Genomic DNA, 18,220 nt, shown 5'->3' with positions numbered 1-18,220 from the left:
CTCGCGGACTGTAAACCGTTAGCCGCGTGCGCGCCTTATTCCAGTAACGGACAACCGACGCAGGAGGCGGGGAGACTGGCGGCGAAGATCGCCGAGGATTTTATGGAGAAAATCCACAGTAACTCCTCATCAGACAGCGAATATAAAGGTAAAGAAAATACACGTCAAAGTTATTTTAACTTAAATTTATGTCAAAGTTTCTCCTTTTTTTTCTTCTTAAAAATTGACCTACTTTTTTATTAAGTTTTTATTTGTGGATCTTTAGTTGTATTTTATTATTCATTTAAATTTTAAAGACTCAACCACGTCTTATTTGTTCATTTAAGTAAAAAAAAAAAAAAAAGAGTACAGAATTCAAATTTGAGCAAAAGATAATAAATAAAAAAATCACTGAAATTTTAACTGCATTGCATAAATAAAATAGAATAATTACTGATATATAAATGTTATTTTCTATAACGTTCTAAATTTGTGTCACAATAGAAACAATAATTGATTTGCAGATATTAAATGTGTGATATTTCAGCTCTTTTTTAAAGGGTTAAAAATACATAATATTTCATAATGATTTAAACAGAAACGCTGAAACAAACAATTTCACCAGATTAATTTAAAACAATACAAAACTAACTAAATAAATGGACACTAGAGTCAGAGGCCGCCGGGTGTCATCAATAAACCCCGCAGCTCCGCCGCATCACGGTGCTAAAAACAAGCGTCGTCTCACTCAAACAAACGATCGCATTAATTAAATCTATACGTTTTTATATCATGAAACTGGATGATACATTTGGGGGGATTTATATTTTTAAAAAAGAAAAAAGTTTTACACTTTTAGTAAAATTAATATAGTTTTAATGTTTGTGAGAAAATGACACGAGAAAAAAAAATCATCAACGTTTTAAATCACGACCGTTAGACACACACACACACACTGAGTGACAATGGACAACATTAACTTTTTTATCTGTTATAAAAATCACTTATTTTTTTAAATATATTTGCTGCATTTAATGATTTAAATCAAAACATTTGAGTGTATAATTTTAAATTGGTCTTCATGTTATTTTATATCGTTTTTCGTATCTTCTTTTCTTTATTGTTATTATTATTATTATTAGTGCCTTCTGCTGCAAGGTTATTATTATAATAACAACAATAACCAATCACTGTCATTGAGCTGAGAAACAATCAGTCAGTGATGAAATATCACACTTTATTATTTTCACGAGCCTATTTTCGTTCACATCCTCTATTATTATTATTATTCTTTATCTTCATATTTCACTACAGTGTTGATGTAATTTCGTTATTCGTTAATAATAACAATTAAGATTTTTAATTGTACTATTATTATCGTTACCATTATTAGATTTCTCTTTTTAAATCACCTTTTCTCGTTTGTTAAAAAGTAAAATCCCGCGCGTGTTCTCGTGTGTGTGTGTGTGTGTGTGTGTGTGTGTGTGTGTGTGTGTGTGGTAGACTGACTGATTGATTGGTTGATTGACTGACGGTTGTATTGATTGATTGATTGGCGGGAGCCTCGGGCTCGGCGGCGGCGGCAGCTTTGATATTTGGCGCCGCTGTGATGTCTCGTGTCATTTGTCTGCGGTGATAATCACATTTGTAGTCGCGGTCTCGCGCCTCTTGGGTTCCCCACTCGCGTCCACGCGGCTGTGAAGTTTGTGCGGTCGCGGTTGAAAGACTCGTCCTTCCCTCGTGGCTCAATTAGGCGGATTATTGTTCTGCTGCTGTTCAGCTATTCACTGATAACAACACCTTCATCCTCTCATTCATCCTCTCATCCTCCTCATCCTCCTCTTCATCCCGACATGAAAACACGCGGCGGCAGAACAAAGAGCGGCGGCGGCGGATAGAGAATATCGCGTTAGAAAAGAGTGAATATTCAAACAACTTTTTATTATGATTTGAAGACGGAGTCAAATAAGCTCGCGCCAGTCACGTGACACCGAGTCTGATTTAACGCACGAGGTCAATTTAAAAAAAGAGGAGTTTTCACTCAATGTTTCAACTAGAAATAAAAAAAAAACATCTTCATATTGAGGTCAAATCTGTGATTTAAAAAAAAAAGAAAGAAAATTTAATGAAGCGTGAATCAAACATTTGTGATGAATACGTGATTTTTTAATTCTCGTAAATTCGTCACTTCTCTCACTGAACTCTCTGCTTTTAGTTCAAACTTCAGTTTTTATTTAAAATCAACATTTGTCTAAGTTTCAAATCAACATTTACATTTTCTATTTACATTTGTTCTCTCACATTTAAACAGAAAGTTAGTCGTGTTTATCTATAAAATACGGCTTAAATATATATATATTTAGTAAATGATTACATTTTCATCGCCTGTGCACGTGCTGCTGAAATGATTTTTGGTAAATGAATTCAAAATCAAACAATGTTCATTAGAGACTTCAGTCTCACTTTAATAAATCTGTTTTTATTTTTATTATTATTATTATTATTGTTGTGCTGAACGTCACTGATGTTTGAAACTATGTTTTTTTTAACTCTTTATCATTATTGTGTGTGTGCAGTGAAGGAGGAGGGCGACAGGGAAATCTCCAGCAGCAGAGAGAGTCCTCAGGTTCGGCTGAAGAAGCCCAGAAAAGCGCGCACGGCCTTCACTGACCACCAGTTGGCGCAGCTGGAGCGGAGCTTTGAGCGCCAGAAGTACCTGAGCGTGCAGGACCGCATGGAGCTCGCGGCTTCTCTCAACCTGACCGACACTCAGGTCAAGACCTGGTACCAGAACCGCAGGTATTTATTATTATTAAGAATAAAACTACTACTTTGAATCATAATAATAAAAAAAAACAAACATAAAGACGCAGAGACTGGCTCTGGTTCTGGTTCTAATCGTGGTCCTGGTTCTAAAGAGACTCCTGAAGGTCAAATATGACTCAACCGCGGTTCGTTCTCCATTAAATCGATTAACCGTTTGTTCTTTAATGGGAAGCATGAATTTATTTTATTATAATTCACTTTAACAAGAGTGAAAAAAAAAAAAAAATCAGTAAATGTGAATTAAAGTTGACTTTAAAATATAATATTTGACTTATTATTATTTATTTATTCATAGCAATTGTCCATATATTAATATTTATTCCTTTAACTGTGGTCTAAGGAGACATTATTGATTGGCAGCTGATTAATTGATTTGATTTGTCTCTGCTGTGAAATCCCACGAGACCAACCCTGGATTTAACGTTTCAGAAAATATTCAAATGTAAAGATGTGAAAACGCGTGAATCTCGTTTGAAATCAAACACGTGAAATCACAGCGCGTGACTCACAGGTGAGAAAAGTTTGTGTTTGTGTGATTTTCAGCAGATTCGTGTTTACACTGGATCACATTAATCCACTTTAAAAGCCTGGTGTCACAGTGTTCAGTGTAAATAAATAAGAAGGCGAAGAAGAGACACGACGAGCTTCCTCTGCACTTTTCACTCACATTCATTCACCTTCAGCACATAAATAAATATAAAAACAACACTTTGGAGGATGAATTATGCAGCGTTGCATGTGTGCAAATCAATAATTCACAACAAACCACTATATATCTACTCAATTATCTTTGTGATGAATTATTCACCTGAGAGGATGAGGCTCAGTCAAACAGCAGCTGTGGACAGAAAGAGAAAAGAAAAAGAGTTTTTATTTATTAGAGATGGAACAATTCATTCATTATTCATCCATTCTTAATCAACTATTTCAATAATCACTTCATTGATTTTTTTTTTAAATCATCAAATCAATTTTCTCTGATTTTTCAGCTTTTTTTTTTAAATTTCCCCTCAAATAACAAATAAATCATTAAAAGTGAATAATCATTATTTCCATTATTGGATCAACTAATCGATTAATCAACAAATTAATCAATGATTTCGTTTCCAGTCCTAATTTGAATTTTCTTGTTTGTTCTGCAACGAAATATCAAAGCAAACTTGTTTAAACTAAATACAAACATCAGACTGTGTGTTATTAGTAATTAGTATTAGTGACTAATGAATGATTCATTTCCCATCAGGACTAAGTGGAAGCGGCAGACCGCGGTGGGACTAGAACTTCTGGCGGAAGCAGGGAACTACTCGGCGCTGCAGAGGATGTTCCCCTCCCCGTACTTCTACCCGCAGAGCCTGGTGTCGAACCTGGACCCCGCAGCGGCCCTCTACCTGTACCGGGGCCCCACTGCTCCCCCGCCGGGCCTGCAGAGGCCGCTGGTGCCGCGGATCCTGCTGCACGGAGTCCAGGGAGGCAGCGAACCGCCGCCTCCGCTGCCGCTGCCGCCCATGTCCGGTGTCCTGTCCCGGGCCACGCAGCCGCGGTGAACCGCCCTCACCCCCGCTGCTCCTCCTCCTGCTCCTCCTCCTCCTCACCCCCGCTCCTCCTCACCCTCCTCCCCCCGTCTGAGACTCATGAGGAGAAACGAAAGCGGGACGAGTTTAAACTGATTTAAATCAAAAGAAGAGGAAAAAAAGGACGTTTTTTAACGGAGAACGAGAAAAAAAACGAGACTCAAAGTGAAGATTTGAGGATTTACTGTTTCTGCTTTTATTTATAATAACTTTATTTATTTTTCATCCTGAAAAAGTCAAAAAGTATTTAAGTTATGTTATTTATTTGATCCCAGTTTCAGTATTGACAGACTTTAACAAATCAAACTGTTGTCATTATTATTATTATAATATGTATGTGAATAAGCTGTCGTCACATGACCCAAAGGAAGACTAATAATAATAATAATAATAATGATAATGATTGTGGTTTAAAAACAAACAAACTGTAAATAAGAATATTTTGCATTTTATTGGAGACACTTTTAAAAAAGCGTCTTTTTCAGAATAATTCAAAGACTGTCAGATTTAAAAAAAATCACCTTCTTCTTGTTCTTATTTGAAGTTTTAGAGTAAAAATGTCCAGTTGTTTATTAAAAAGCAGACGTTTTTTTTACCTGCAGAAGAAGAAGAAGAAAAACACCTGAGTCATGTTTGAGTCTTTATTTTTTAAACTGGAGTCCAGGTGAAAACTGCCTGTGGATGTCTTTGAATACACGTTATGTGAATTATTCTCTTTTTATTATTATTATTATTATAATTATTTCATAAACCCCCCTCAGCTGTTAATAACCTCCTTTGGTGAACGTGTATATTACAGATATCAAACTTGTGGAGTGGTTCTCGTATATATTTGCTGGATCTCTGTTTATTTTATTGCTTTTTTTTTTTTTTTTTCATTTATTTGTTTCTTTCCCCCTGAAACGTTTTTTTGTGAAGTTTTTTTGGTGAAGTTTCACAAAAAGGTTGGACGGAAAAAAAGGGGGAGGGATTTGATGTAAAAGAGAATTACTTTTATAAATGTGGAAATAAAAAGTCTTTCATTTTAACAGACGAGTGAGACTCAAACATCACATTTATCTTTCATTTCGTTAACTTTGTGGTTTTAATTACTTTTTGTTTTAAGCCGTTATCTCACAACAAAATCACAAAAGCATAAAGAAAAACAGGGCAACTATCACAACACGTCTGTTTTTGATTCATGTGCAGATTATTTTAATGATTAATCCCAGAAAACCTCAAGAAAATGGTGAAAAACGGACAAAGACGTCCTTAAAAAAAGCAAAAATATTGGATTATGAACGGATTAATAGTTCATTTGTGATTTAAAAGGATAAATAGTAGAAGAGTAAAGTTCCAAATATAAATATAAAGTTTAAACGTGTGGTGTTTTTTGAGGCGTGACACGTCTTTAATGAAAGAGCAGATTATTATGAACGTGTGAACGTCTGCTGCTCTGTTTGCTTTCACCTGCTTGATTTAATTTGTTTAACGTTGAAGTTTAAAGAGTTGACGTTTAATAAGTGAGAGGAGAAATTCAACATCACCTTTTTTTTTTTTTTTTAACCTTTTCCATAAAAGTTAATATTTTAATTACAAAAAAAAAAATCATCCAGGACATTTATGAGATTTAAGGAACACGATTATTCCTCCTCCTTAAATCACTGGGGCGAGACCCACAGATGGGGCACGGCACATTATTTTTGGGTCCACAATTAAAACATTTTTTTACAGATATTTCTGAAACATTTATATTATCATTTTATTATTACTTTACCGAAAAAAACGGGAAGTTATTAATGTGCCAATTCTAAAAGACATCTGGTTTTACAGTTTCAAAGTTTTATTGAATTATTCAGAAGATAATAATCGTTCTATAGAGAAAGTCGCAGACCCCTGGTGGGCTGTGATGGGACTGCAGGCGGTAACTTGGTTCAACTAGATCACGACAAACATCAACAAAACGTAAGACTTTAAAACTCATTTATTTAATTTACTAAAATACTGAGTTTTAAAGAACGGTCACGAGTCGACTTTGTGATTAAAGTTCACTCGCGTTGTTCTTAAGGTTAAAACTCAAAGCTTCACTTAGAGTTTGAAATATAAACCAACTCCTTAACTTAAGGTCAGATGTTGTTAAAGGTAAAATTAATTTTTAGTTGTAGTTCTTATTAAGTAAAAAAGTTAACTTACCATGTTAAAATAGCTTGATGATTTTTTACAGTGTATTCACTTTAAGACTTTAGCAGATTTAATCTCACACTTGTTGATTCACTGAGGCCTGATTTTAAATCATAATCATGTATTTTTGTCCTGTTTCAGACAAAATCAAGACACAATTTCAGTTTGTGGTAAAAAAAAAAAAAAAAAAAGACCAAAAAAATGATTTCCATGCTTCAAAACGGGAGGTGACATTCTGATCTATAATCTATCAACAACAATAATAATAATAATAATAAGCCTTATTATAATATTTAGATGAAAATGAAGATGTTAACAGCCTGACAGTGTGTGTGTAGAGAAAGATCAAAGATCAATTCCAGTTAATAATCACACACACACACACAGCTGTCTCACTGAGGACTCACAACTAAATATACAACACTAACCCTTAACCTAAAGCCCTTAAAAAGGCCCTTTAACACACACACACACACACACACACACACACACACACACACACACACACACACACACACACACACACAGACAACAGCAGCGACTCTGTAGTTTCATAAACAATGACAGCAGATGAAATATTAATGTGATGAGCAGCAAATGTTTAAGTGCTTTAAATGTTTAAATGATCCCGTTTGGAAAATTGATTGTTTCCCTGCTCCTGTGTGTGTGTGTGTGTGTGCGTGTGTGCGTGCGTGTGCGTGTGCGTGTGCGTGGTGGACGGTCGCTCCGGTGCCAAACGGCTCCAGCAGCTGGTGACCGGGCTGAGAGTGACTGCAGGCCGGGGATCAGGGTGAGGACAGCTGGTCAGCGGTGTGGCCCCCCCCCCCCCCGCCCTACCCCTCCCACAGTCACAGTGACGTATACGTCGTTTCGGGGGGGGGGGGGGGGGGGGTCACGCGGGTCCAGACTGACGTGTAGGATGTTAACGATTAGACAAAAGACTTTAATAGGTTTTAATTGAAAGTCGATGACGGGGGTTTGATCGCCAGCTCCCCCTGCTGTCACGCGCGCATGGCACCTGTTATTGCGTGGTGGGGTGTAGTGGGAGGGGCCCCTCCCTCCCTCCCTCCCTCCCTCCAGGGCCGCGTGACGGATCAGAGTGACAGTGACGGGGCCTGGAAGTGGAACTGTCGCGTTTACCGCGCGGAAAATCGCATTATTAGATTATAAAAGAGAGAGAGAGAGAGAGAGAGAGAGAGAGAGAGAGAGCGCGCGAGAGAGAAAGTGACGCAAATTAATACACGTGCTCAAAAGATCGTTAGAGTCTCGTCACGAGGATCCGTGACCGATCCACGTAACGACGAGGCTTTTCCCGTGGAAACCAGAGTGTGTGTGTGTGTGTGTCTCTGTGTGTGTGTGTGTGTCTTGTTTGCATGTGAAAAGGCTGCTGGGTAAATAAATCCCCCGGCTCTCCGCGCAGATTGTCCCCGGCTCAGGGTTAATGAAGTGCGGCTGGAGTCTCGTTGAGCTCCCGACAGACAAAAAGAAAATGCAGAATAAAAAAGCTGAGACTCAGAGGATCAGTGACGCTGCTTAATCCCACACACACACACACACACACTCACAACAACCACACAAATAACCATCGTTATTAGAATAAATTAAAAGAAAATAAAGATTTATTTTCTTTTAAAATCACATTTGATTTTTTCCTCTCAATGAACCAAATCTGCAGCTTCATGCAGGAAACTCATTTTATTGTTATTATTTATTATTTGGTTTAAACGGATCCTCAGGGAGGAGGAGGATGAAAAATAGATCAATTAAAAAGAAAGAAGCCTGGCCTATATTTTTTATTCTCCTCTGCAACAAAAACACCAGAATAAACAGAAACAGAGTCATTTTCCAGTTTGGTGAATGAAGCGATTCTATTATCGTCTGCTCAGAGAAAGAATTACACAGATTTATTCCCTCATTTCTGCAGCTGCTCGTGTATGTGGGTCATTTTATTTGACTTTATTATAAAGAACAGGTTTTTACCCTCGAGTTTAAACAAAAGCAGGAGAATCTAAACTCTAAAAGGTCATTTCTGCTTAAACATGGTCAATGGTGTGAAAATAACAGTATTTGTATGTTTGTAAAATAAATATTAACGTGGAGAATTAAACAATGTTTTAAAAAAGTGAATTTTTTTAATGTAGAAAAAATCTCTATAAATTTGTCCTTCATATAAATAATAAAATATGAATTAAACTGATATAATAGTTATTGTAAGAGTATAAAGAGTCAGATAAAAGACAATATAGACCCATGTTTGTGAAGTTTGTGTCGGTTTAAATGTAAATAAAGACAAGAGTTTGATAAAGTGAGAGAAATAAAATGAAAGTAACTCTGATAAAATAAACCTCAGGTTTTCACTGAGTTTCTGCTTCATGTTCAAACTTGAGTTTTTTTCACCCGAGGATTAAGATTAAAATGAATCTGACTCAGCGACGAGGAGAGAGAGAGAGAGAGACACTTAGAGACATGGAGAGAGGGAGAGAGAGAGAGAGAAGACATGATGATGATGCATGAGCTGCAGTTTAACAGATCTCCTCCTTTGCCTGGAGGTACAAGGACCAGAGAGGAGGAAAGAAAGCTTTACTGAGTGAAGAGAGAGGATGGAGGGAGAGAGGGAGGAAGAGAAGAGGGATGGAGGGAGAGAGAGAGAGAGAGATCACCCCACTAATCATTCCCCAATAAGACGGTGGAGAACTACAAACTTGGGTCAGGGTCGCGGGAATTGAGAGTCCAATCTCTGCAAATAATGAAAGCTTTCCTCTCGGATCAGAGGGAGAGTTAGTGAAGGAGAGAGGAGACGAGGAGAGAGGAGATGAGTGAGTGAGCACGAGTATAAGATTATTCCCTTGATCGTAAAACGTCCATCACAGTTACCGCGTCTATTCAAAAATCTATTAAAAAGACTTAAAAACAAAAGACAGTTTTGTCGTGGCTCTTTTCTACGTGATAGAATGTACGAGGTTTCTTGAATGCATCTCAAAGCTGTGGTCACACACTCTCTCTCACACACACACACACACACACACACACACACACACACACACTAATATTTCACATTATTCACCTCTGACGCGGGAGCAGCAGGAATTCTGGGATGTCATTATATTTTGGTCATTATAGCAACAAAGCTAATGCTAACTTTAGCACAGTACTATGCATGTTTTTATGTGTGCTTCTGTAGCACTTTGAGAAAAAAGTAACTATATACATAAAATGAATTATTATTATTACTGTGTATATATATATATATATATTTACTATATATACAGTATATATATAAATACATAATATATATATATATACATAATATATATATATATACACATATATATATATACATATACATATATACATATACATACATATATACATATATACATATATATACATACATGTATATATATACATACATATATACATATATATACATACATGTATATATATACATACATATACATATACATACACATACATATACATATACATATACATACATATACATATATATACATATACATATATATACATATATATATATGGTAAATAAAAATGTCTTAAAGTCATGTGTCTTCAGCAAACATGTGGGTGGTCTAAATAACAAAGGGCCCACCATAGAGCCTTGTGGAACACCTGAATAACACATTCACTTTCCGCTGATTAACCAACTGACTCCACATCATCACCAACATCTAACTCTTCCTTAACTTTTCAGAGTTATGCTGCCAACAGAGAAACTAACGCACCTGCAAACACGAGGTAAACATGATGCAGTAGAGAAGAAATTAATGTCTGTTTCAGTGCAATAAAAAATGGTATAAAATTCACCATCAGCACACCAGACCAGATCACCCCTGTCGTCCTACACTGTCCTGTCCGATAAAAATTCAAAACAAACAAAGTAAAAACAACTCGATCACAAACAAAACTCAAATCTTGACTTTGCCCTTGAAGCCATTTGTGTCGCTCACAGCAGGAGGTCGGTGTAATCCACATCACTGACACACACACATTATTCAATCAATATCTGGTTGTGTCGGGACAGGATTCATGCTCTACACACACACACACACACACACACACTCACACACACACACACACACACACACACACACACACACACACACACACACACACTCACACACCCCGAGGCCCTGACCTCCAGCAGTGAACCAGCTCTGTAAACTCCTCAGGGACGAGACGACGACATGAATCCATGAGTAAAATGTGACAGTGATCCTGGAGGACGAGCAGCCGTGATGTCACAGAGCTGAGAGTAACTTTGAAACAGAAATAAAAACATGTTACATTCAAACTATGGTCATCTCATGTATCTTATAGATCAGCTGCATGGTTGATCCTCTGTCTCGGCACAGTTTCAGCTCTTAAATCAATACATTTACAACAAAAACCACAAGCTTTTCCTCACGAGCTGTGACATCATCAGTGGGCGTGTCCCTCAGTGTGTTTACATTCATGCTAAAAGTCTGATTTTAGTCAAACTAACAATAATTCACTCTTCTGACTAAAATGTGAGCTAGTCTTAGTCAGACTAATGTATCTGGATCATAGTCTGATTACTCCTGCATGTAAACACTTAGTCAGACTAACAGACCTGGATCATAGTCTGATTACTCCTGCATGTAAACACTTAGTCAGACTAACAGACCTGGATCATAGTCTGATTACTCCTGCATGTAGACACTTAGTCAGACTAATGTACCTGGATCATATTCTGATTACTCCTGCATGTAGACACTTAGTCAGACTAATGTACCTGGATCATATTCTGATTACTCCTGCATGTAGACACTTAGTCAGACTAATGTACCTGGATCATAGTCTGATTACTCCTGCATGTAAACACTTAGTCAGACTAACAGACCTGGATCATGGTCTGATTACTCCTGCATGTAAACACTTAGTCAGACTAACAGACCTGGATCATAGTCTGATTACTCCTGCATGTAAACTCTTCGTCAGACACCATTAACATGGACAGCAGGTACGAGACAAACACAAACACAGCACTGTCCACGGTCACATGAACTCATTCAACACTTACTCTGTCTTACTTTCTGTCCACACGGAGACAGTTTCAGGACATGAAACTGTATTTTTTTTAAAAAACGCCTCTGCGTGTTTCCGTGGCGACGGAGAATACGATACTTTAGGACGACGATGATGATGCTCTCCCTCTCTCTGCTGTCACTCACTGTCTGTTTTACAGCAAATATTATACACTATAATACAAAAGTTTTACATCCGACATTGAAGGTTACACAAACACGTCGACCATTTAAAAATTAAAAAATGTTATTTCTGATTTTCATCCTGAGTTTAAGTCTGCAGCTGCTGCAGCAGCAGCAGCAGGTGTTTGGTGAATCTATTCTATACATTCTGTATGTAGTTTAACACATGCAGACATTCACTATTTATAAAGTGATGGTGGCTAATACTCATTTGACAGTGCAGGTAAATGAAGAGGGAGCAGGCAGATTGTGGGACAAAGCAGCAGCAGCAGCTACAGCAGAAGCAGCAGCAGCAGCTACAGCAGCAGCAGCAGCAGCTACAGCAGCAGCAGCAGCAGCTACAGCTACAGCAGGACCCCAGGGTCACACTCACCTCATCAACATAAAGGGAGGAGAGAGAACATATATAAATGATGAGCAGAGGAAGAAACATGTATTTTTAACACTACTTCTTCTTCTTCTGTGTGTGTATGTGTGTGTGTGTGCAGTGGTCAGTGCTCTTCATGTCGGGGTCAAAGGTCACACTGTTAGCAGCAGCAGCGAGGTCACCGCTGGAGGTCGACTGATGTCAGATTTTCTCTGACCGATGTTGATGTTTAAAAGTCAGTGCAGCTGAAGGTTGATTTATTACGAGGAAGATATTATCTGGAGTTTTTTTTCCTCCGCCTTTATATAATCACCAATAATAAAGTAAACTGCAGTGCTTTAAATGTGCATAAAACAATAAGCATTTATCAAGTTTCTACAAACAAAAATGTATAAATTATCAACGTAAAATATAAAAATAATTAACTGCGTAGTTAATTAAAACTAATGATTTCAATGAAGGGCTTATGAAAATAATCTTTAGTTGCAGCTCTGCATGAATGTGACATATATGACATAAGACAGTGATGTTTTTAAACTTTAAATCTGCTTAAACATGCTCTAATAGCTCATGATGAGTAAAGGTTTTTTTTTATGGTGACATCAGATTTAGGCTGATTCACTAAATCCTTTACTAAACTATTTTAATAATCAGTTTGAGTGTGTGTTTAAAGCAAAAATATTAAAAGCTGAATGATTTTGTTTTGTGGACAAAGACATCTGAGAACGTCATCATGTCCAGGTTTGATCAACATATGAACTAATTAACAGAATAATGGATTATTAAAACTAATCTAACCTATTGTACATTAATTATTCAAGTTTAAACCATAACCTGCCTAATAAACCTCATCTTAAAAGTTCATTTATATTCTGAGCTGAACAAAGAAAACTCATGTTATCACCTGCAGCTGAAGCTTAAACCAGTCAAGAGTCGTGTGTGTGTGTTTTGTTTCTGTTGTCAAAACTGTCCAAACTAATGAAAAACAACAACAGAAACTGCTATGAGTGTGTGTGTAAGTACAGGTGAGAGCATGATGCATGTCACGCACACACACACACACACACACACACACACACACACACACACACACACACACACACAGGTGTCAGGTGTGTGTAGCTGCAGAATCAGTCATGAGTGGACGGGTCGGGGACTTAAAGGGGGGGAGGGGGGGGGCCTAATTGGACAGGTGAGACTGGTGTCTGTGAGGATGACAATTTACCTCAGTGACCACTCCTTGACATGCCATTTGCCTCTGAGGACCCCCAGGGCCGGCCGAGCAGCTGCCCGACAGAGCCATAACTCCAGGCCAAGGCGAGGACCTCGGGCTAACAAGGCCGATAACGAAAGACTGCTGGAGCAGAGAGAGAGAGGGAGAGAGAGAGGGAGAGGCAGGAGGAGGAGGAATAAAGTGAGAAGTCAAGGAGGAGACGCAGATGTGAGGAGACGCGCCGGGAAAACAGGAGCAGGAGCTGGAGATCGTCTCACACTGAAGAGGCTTTAATGGTAAAAGGAGACGCCGTGGAGGAGGAGGAGGAGGAGGAGGAGGAGGAGGAGGTGGTTGTTGTTGTTTTTGTTTACCCCCGCGTTCACAAACGTGGATTCATCATCAGAGGAAAGTGACACAGATATATTTACATGGAGGAAGAACGGCAGAGGAGTGAGGAGGAAAGTTTGTCTGTGAGATCAGACGCACACTTTACACACACACACACACACTTTACACACACACGTTACACACACACACACACACGACTAATGTCCATGACGAGGTCAAATCATGCGAGACTCAGAACAAAGTATATAGAGTATAAATGATATAAGGACACAAATCAGAGATGAAACTTTAGATTTAAGATGCCTCACGTTTAAAAATAAAAAAAATCATAAATGAGTGTATTTAATGCTGCCTTCACGTGTCATCAGAGTTAAGGTAAATAAGAGTTACAGATCGTGAGCGTATTAACAAATCTAAAATAGTTTTCACCAAAGAGGCTTAAGATTAAACCTTGAACAACAAAAGCACAGAAGTGAAATCATCCAACGACAGTTTCTGACTCTTCTCAGAAGAACAAACAAGACCGAATAAATAAATAAATATTACACCAGTGTTTTAACCCAAACTCAGTTCTACCGCTAACCCTAAAACAACCTAATACAAATTTAAGAGCCAAAACATTTCCAGGCCTGGAAAACTCTTTTTCCATCATTCCAAAACTTTGCCAAAACAAAAAAACCATGAGACGTTTCCCCCTGCTATCGTTCTGGTTGCGTTTACCCACAATGCCCTGCGTTGTAGTTCCACCTCCTGTATTTGGATCATTCTCAGTGAACTGAGACGGAGCAGAGTTCACTTCTTTGACGCTCAGCAGAGAATGAACAAATGAATGAATGAATGAATGAGTGAATGAATGGATGAAGGAATACTTCAGGGGCAGTATTTTTGTAAACATTGTGCTTCCCAACTCCAGTTTCCCCTGATTTAAGAAATATCTTAATTCTTTTTTTTTTTGTTATCAGTGACACTTGGTCTGAGGCTTGAATCTGCAATGCTAATGCAGCACTTTTTAGACCCACCTGTAGGGGGACGGGACCTCATTCCCACAATGTAAACAGTGTCCATCTTTGCTAACAGTTATGCTAACGGGCACAAGTGTCACTGGGTTATCAACGGAGGTTAGGAAGCACACTTTTTAAAAAATGTTTTACCCCTATTCTAGCAATACAAAGCTAAATGCTAATGGGTGAGTATTCCTTTAATGTCAGGCGAACCCGGGAACCATGTTTTTAAAAGTTCATAATTCACATAGTCAACTCCACAGTGTAGAAAAGTCCTGGTGCTGTGGCTGCGCTAACAGATTTAGCATCAGTGACACCACAGATAAACACACACAGGTTTGAAGTGTGTGTGTGTGTGTGTGTGTGTTGAAAGCATCATCAGTAGAATAGTGTGTGCCGGCAGCAGCAGCAGTTTAACCTCTTTAACTGTACGCGACGCTTCCCGTGGAACAGTCGTCTTCACAGAGACTCACAGGAGCATGATGGGAAGTGAGCGTCCCCGCTTTAACCGCCGCCGCTTTAACCGCCGCCGCCGCTGCTGTTGTTTCTGCCGCTGCGTCAAACTCAACACAACAAACTCTCCCTGTTGCCACAGAAATGACGGTAATAAAACAACAACAGCGGCACAGGTTGTGATGTGCGGAGCAGAGCAGCGATTCAAGTGCTTCACACGACAGATGTCTCAAGTTAGCCTGTTTATGGGAATCAACTTTTCCTGACTGTTTCCTCCTCACTATATCAACATCCTGTCAAAGACAAACAGCAGCAGCAGGCAAACAAAATATCTCTAACATACTTGTAAACACCGACACCAGCACAAAGATCAACATCACAGCAGCTTCCACTGCAGGAAGCTGCACTTTCACTTCGTACATCTTACATATATATAAATATATATAAACATATAAATATAAACAAGTGTGAGTCACAGTCTGACTGATTTATCATTTTCAATAACCTGCATCTCAAATAATCACTAAAACATTGAAACTTCGTCGTCATAGTGCAGTTCTTGTTTTGTGTATTTAATACTTTTTTTACTTCAAAATTCTCGATTAAAAGCAGATTAGAGACAGACCATAATAGTGTTCATGTAAAAGCTACATTTTGGATATAAATTGTGTTTAAAAACTAACTTTATTTCAGGTTCTATGGAGGCCGCAATCTTGTGCCTCCGTGTTACCATAGCAACCAGAAAACAAACTCTCAGACAGGTAATCTGCACTCCGACCATTAGATGGCACTAGTTCTTACACACTGATTCTTTAAGTGAAGACGGTTTGTGTCATTGGTTAGAATTAAACTATTAAAAATCTGTTTGTATTGAGGTTCATTTTTATGCGATCAGTCCTTTACGTTTGTTTCTCGTAGCAACAACAGTTTTAATTATCAATTTAATAATTCAAGTATCCTTATCTCTAGAACGGTGATTGGACGATTAAATTAGTAGCTAATCTGTTTCTTTTCTTCATCAGTTGATCTGTTGATTATATTTTTGGTTTTATTGATCAGCGTTTGTCAAAGTGGAAATGAAGATGTTCTCAAATGTCTCGTTTTTGAGCAAAAAAAACAAGAAAATATTTACATTTGAGAAGCTGAAAAATCACACAAACTAGATTAAATTATGGTAAATAAACACATAAATAATCTATATATATAATCATCTATTTTTTTTAAAATAGTACAGTAATCGTTGTAGTCTCACTTTCATGAGTGAAAATGCAAAAGTTTCCCACAGTTTTCCCGCTGTGGAAAAGGACAGAGACTCAGTCTGAGAGGAGGTTACAGGACTGCAGGGGGCGCCGCAGTCACTCAGGCTGGGTGTGGCTGCAGCAGCATCCAGCAGACCATTGATCTTTACAGATCCACAGGTGCCAAGACACCACCACCTCCTCCACCACCTCCACCACCTCCACCTCCTCCTCCTCGTGGAGGAATAAAAACAGAAGAGGAAGAAGAAAACAAACGCAGCAGAGGCAGAGCTCATGAACATGCAGTATGTTTGTATGTATGTATGTAAGTGTATGCATGCAGCCAGACAAACATGTCGTCCTGACACACACACACACACACACACACACACACACACACACACACACACACACACACACACACACACACACACACACACACACACACACACACACACACACACACACACACACACACACACACACAGTGACAGGCTGTACACAGATGAAAACAGTGACAGTGTCAGCGCACACTGAGCTGCCCAAACTCACATCCTGAGTCATAATCAACTCCAGGCACCGAGACGCCGTTTCACCACCTCCTCTGACAACGTGCACACAGCTCCTGACCTCCACCACGAGCAGGAGAAAAGAAAGTGACACTAGCGGCGTGTATATATACATACTGTTTACTGTATACACTCCGTCTGTCATTGTTTTTATTCTCCCAAATCCAAATATTCGTTCAAACTTGGGGGCAAAATTCAAATTCAAACCTTAAAAATATCCAATAAACTTCACAGTACACAGCCTAGAAGTGCACTGTGTGAAGTCATGACAGCAGGGTCCAGCAGAGGGCGCTGTGAGCGCAGGTCGGCCTTGGTGACGACGCTGAAGTTGGCTTCTGATCCACAGGCAGTTAAGGGGAAAGTTAAAGGGATAGTTCGGAATTTTGGACATAAGACCTATTTTCCAACTCAGCCGGTGTGATGGAGACGTCTGGAGACGTTTTCAAGAAATTTCATTCAGTTCTTCTAGTTGCCGAGTTCGCTGATGCTATGGCTAGCGCAAGTCAATGATACAAGTTAGCATGGCATTAAAAACACTCATAGCGACTCCACAGTGCACCAGAGGCAAATCAATTGTAACGGCAGACTATCGATGTACATATCTGTGTTGATAGAATAATATTTGAAACAAAACTAATGTCGCATCGCATGGATTTTTGAGGGACTACTTTCTCAGCACTATACTTCTACACTATACTTAAGTATGACGCGCTGCTGCTGCTGAGACATAAACCCTTCAAATTGCAAGGTTGGTTTTATTTCAAACATTCTATCAACACAGATATGTACATTGATAGTCTGCCGTTACAATTGATTTGCCTCTGGTGCACTGTGGAGTCGGTATGAGTGTTTTTAATGCCATGCTAACTTGTATCATTGACTTGCGCTAGCCATAGCATCAGCGAACTCGGCAACTAGAAGAACTGAATGAAATTTCTTGAAAACGTCTCCAGACGTCTAAGGGAAAATTAGCACATTCTGCTGAGCGGCTAATCCAACGTTACCTAAAGCCGCTGCTCTGTCACGCCCCCAAAACACTTTGACCAGGTCCTGATCCAAAACCACCAGACTTTGACTTATTAGATTCTTTAAAACACTGTTTCTGAATTGTTAAACATCTTAATTATTGGTACATTTCACTGCGATTGCACTGTATGACGACGACACAGACTCCACAGATTAATCTGCTCGAGATCTCTCAATCTCAGCTCCTTCAATATTCATTTAATTTAAGAATATTAAACAT

The 18,220-nt window shown here is 38.6% G+C and overlaps 1 protein-coding gene across 7 annotated transcripts in view; it reads left to right on the top strand.

Moving 5' to 3' along the window:
- barhl1b (BarH-like homeobox 1b) overlaps nt 1-4,349 on the top strand; it is a gene marked incomplete at both ends in the record, with an annotated part of 4,742 nt that extends 393 nt beyond the window's left edge. For all 7 annotated transcript variants that reach the window (XM_083894747.1, XM_083894746.1, XM_083894745.1 and 4 more), the window contains 3 exons: nt 1-148; nt 2,556-2,778; nt 4,049-4,349. The exon at nt 1-148 is cut by the window's left edge. In XM_083894747.1, the coding sequence (XP_083750873.1) occupies nt 1-148; nt 2,556-2,778; nt 4,049-4,349 (672 nt within the window). The remainder of the gene's footprint in view (nt 149-2,555; nt 2,779-4,048) is intronic.
- Nucleotides 4,350-18,220: the final 13,871 nt, after the last annotated feature.

This window comes from Microchirus variegatus (assembly GCF_963457635.1).
Source record: "Microchirus variegatus genome assembly, chromosome: 1".
Classification (NCBI taxonomy): domain Eukaryota; kingdom Metazoa; phylum Chordata; class Actinopteri; order Pleuronectiformes; family Soleidae; genus Microchirus; species Microchirus variegatus.
This window is presented reverse-complemented; position numbering and strand designations above follow the sequence as displayed.